Genomic DNA, 3,116 nt, shown 5'->3' on the forward strand with positions numbered 1-3,116 from the left:
CAAGTAACTGCAAATAAATATCCAGATATCGTCCACAATTTATTATTTTACATTGTTAGTGTCAAATCCATCATAAATGTTAACTCTCAGTATGATTTTCTACTTCTCCCCTAAAGCAATATTCTCAATGTTGACTTCACAAGCAGAAGAGTTTTATCACTTACTGGATCTGAAAGTAATGTTGCCACAAACCGGTTTACTACCAACTGAGAATTCAGGTAATTGGGTTTTGTTCCTCACCTGGGCTGAGAGGCTCAGCTGTTCAGTCAATGAATGAACAATGGGACAGTTTCCTTAGTCTTCACTGATGAACTAAATGAACTAGTGTTGAATTATAACACTTATATTGAGACTCAATGAAGTCTAGAATATCAGGCCAGTATTGGGTTATATGTACAAGTTTTAAAGTGTGAAGAGAGAGTTTAGATAGCCATGTGGGGCCTTAAAACCTGCAATAATGGCTTAGACAGGTATGGTGACACATATATTATTGGATATGCAGGTTTTAGAGTGAGCATGGTTTATCTAACCAGAGCATTACCCTATTATTGGGAACAGCTTCTTGTAATCATAGCATTGCCCACAAATGCCCATCTAAAATATCACTGGGCATCATGATCTAGGATACCAGTTGTTAAAATTTTATTATTATTTTATGAATTTATTTTAAAATTAAATGATAATATGATGCCATTAAGTAAAATGAGGGAAATTTAAAACAAGAAAAATCCAAAACAATCGAATTCCCCATCCAGTCTCTAAATTCCTTGATGCCTTATTGTCCTCCTATCCTCTAATGATTTCTTACACTTCATTTTGGCCTCTGTTTCCATGACTGTACACTTAATTTTACCATTATCAATATCTTTATAATTTCTTGTGTGCACATGGGCATGCTCACACACATACACATGCACAGCCAATGATCTCATTTACACTTTATTGAAAATAAATGGAAGCAATCAAATGGAAATTCCCTTAACTTCTTGCATTCTTGACCTTCCCTCCTAGACATAGAATGGACAAAGTGTCCCTGCTCCTACTTAAGTCCTTTTAATCTAGATTTAATCCTCTCTCCATTTCTCCAGTAATTCACTCCTGAAATTTTCTTCTCCACCCTCCTCTCATATCAACAAAGTTTCCTTTTCAAATGTATCCTGTAAATCACATAAAAATACTATATGTCAAAAAAATATTATAATCAAAAATAGTAGCATGATTGATTTAAAGTATCAGTTGTATGATAGGCATCAATGGTATGGTAGGAATGATATGACCAGGGTTTTAGCTTTTACATATGAAAGTGGATTGTGGCACAGTAATGAAAAGACATTTATGCAGAATAAGATCTAGGTGGTGGGTAACTGAGAGGCATTCAAGGACTTTTAGTAAATCTTCTTTCTTTTTTCCCAGAGAGAACACTTATCTATACAGCAATGAAAAACTACAGTGCTATCAGTGAGTTCATTCTCCTCGGACTATCTACTGACCCCCATATTCAGATTGTACTCTTTGTGCTTTTCCTTCTGATTTACCTCCTCACTCTGATGGGAAATTTCTTGATGCTGCTGGTGATTAGGGCTGATTCTAACCTCCACACACCTATGTACTTCTTTTTGAGACAACTGTCCTTCCTGGACCTCTGCCACTCATCTGTCACAGCTCCCAAGATGCTGGATAATCTACTTTCTGAAAGTAAAACCATTTTTGTAGAGAGCTGCCTGGCTCAGGCCTTCTTTGTATTTGCCACTGGGGGTACTGAAGCATGTCTGCTGGCTGTGATGGCCTATGACCGCTATGTAGCCATTAGCTCCCCTCTGCTCTATGGCCAAATGATGAGCAACCAGCTCTGTGTTGGGCTGGTGTGGGGCTCCTGGGGCCTGGCCTTTGTTGATGCTCTCGTCAATATCCTCCTGGCCGTCAATTTAGACTATTGTGAGGACAAAACTATCCCCCACTTCAGCTGTGAGCTGTCTTCTCTCTTCCCTCTGTCTTGCTCTGATACCTCCACCAACTTCACACTTCTACTCTGCTCCTCTGTCTTGCATTTCTTTGGAACTTTCATTATGATTGTTTCCTCCTATGCCTGCATTGTTTCCACAATCCTGAGCATCAGCTCCACCTCGGGCAGAAGTAAGGCCTTCTCTACCTGCTCTTCTCACCTCACTACTGTGATCTTGTTTTATGGCTCTGGTTTCATAAGCTATCTCTTACCAACTTCAGGTTCCCTTCTGGAGATGATCTTCTCCTTACAATATAGTGTGATCACACCCGTGCTGAATCCCCTCATCTACAGCCTGCAGAACAAGGAGGTGAAGGCAGCTATGGGAAGAATGTTCAGAAAATATTTTCATCCTGTCATGTAGTAGACACAAAATCATGATGTAAGGAAACTGAACTATTATGCTACAGGGTCAGATAATGGACTTTAAGGAGACTTTCTCGACTGTCCGTGGTGCCAGATGCTACAGAGAACATAATGGCATTTATTTCCTTGGAAATTCTTGTGAAGAGAACAGACAACTCTTATCTTAGGATATGATTCAGGTTCAGTCTTATTTAGAAAAGGAGAAATTAATCAGACAACCCTCTTTTTCAGTGGATCATTTTATAAAACTGTTGATTTATTATTCATATCTATGAGAAAATCTATTGCTATTGGTTGCTCATTACTCCTTCACACTTATTCAAATAATTACACCACAAATCCTTAGGAAAAACTGATTCTCTCAAAAACATATGTCCATAAAATGGAGTGATCCAATAACATAGGGTAAACTAAACATTATACCCCTTTCTCCTGACAATGAATTGAGGCAAGGAGTAAAACCAAGACCCAAGCGAGGTCATTCAGAATCTTTCTGTAGGAAATTCCAATATTGAGCAAGAACAAATAACAAAAAAGAGGCAGCACTCAGAACAGAGTCAATCTAACTGTAGTGCCTAAAGAGATCACGAAACTCTGCTTCCCTGGCAATTGTTCTTCCTGAGGTCATATTTTTAATAACTATAGTACAGTCATGAGCCCTATAACAATTGTTTTCATCAACGATGGACTGCATACACAACAGTGGTCCCATAAAATTAGTACTGTATAGCTTAGGTGTATAGTAGGC

The 3,116-nt window shown here is 38.4% G+C and overlaps 1 protein-coding gene across 1 annotated transcript; it reads left to right on the plus strand.

Annotated features, from left to right (window-relative positions):
• The first annotated feature begins 1,436 nt into the window (after window positions 1-1,436).
• On the plus strand, window positions 1,437-2,366 carry LOC131415744 (olfactory receptor 8S1-like). The gene has a single exon (XM_058557565.1). The coding sequence runs from the start codon at window positions 1,437-1,439 to the stop codon at window positions 2,364-2,366; it is 930 nt and encodes a 309-aa protein (XP_058413548.1).
• Window positions 2,367-3,116: the final 750 nt, after the last annotated feature.

This window comes from Diceros bicornis, chromosome 17, assembly GCF_020826845.1.
Source record: "Diceros bicornis minor isolate mBicDic1 chromosome 17, mDicBic1.mat.cur, whole genome shotgun sequence".
In the NCBI taxonomy this organism is placed as follows: Eukaryota; Metazoa; Chordata; class Mammalia; order Perissodactyla; family Rhinocerotidae; genus Diceros; species Diceros bicornis.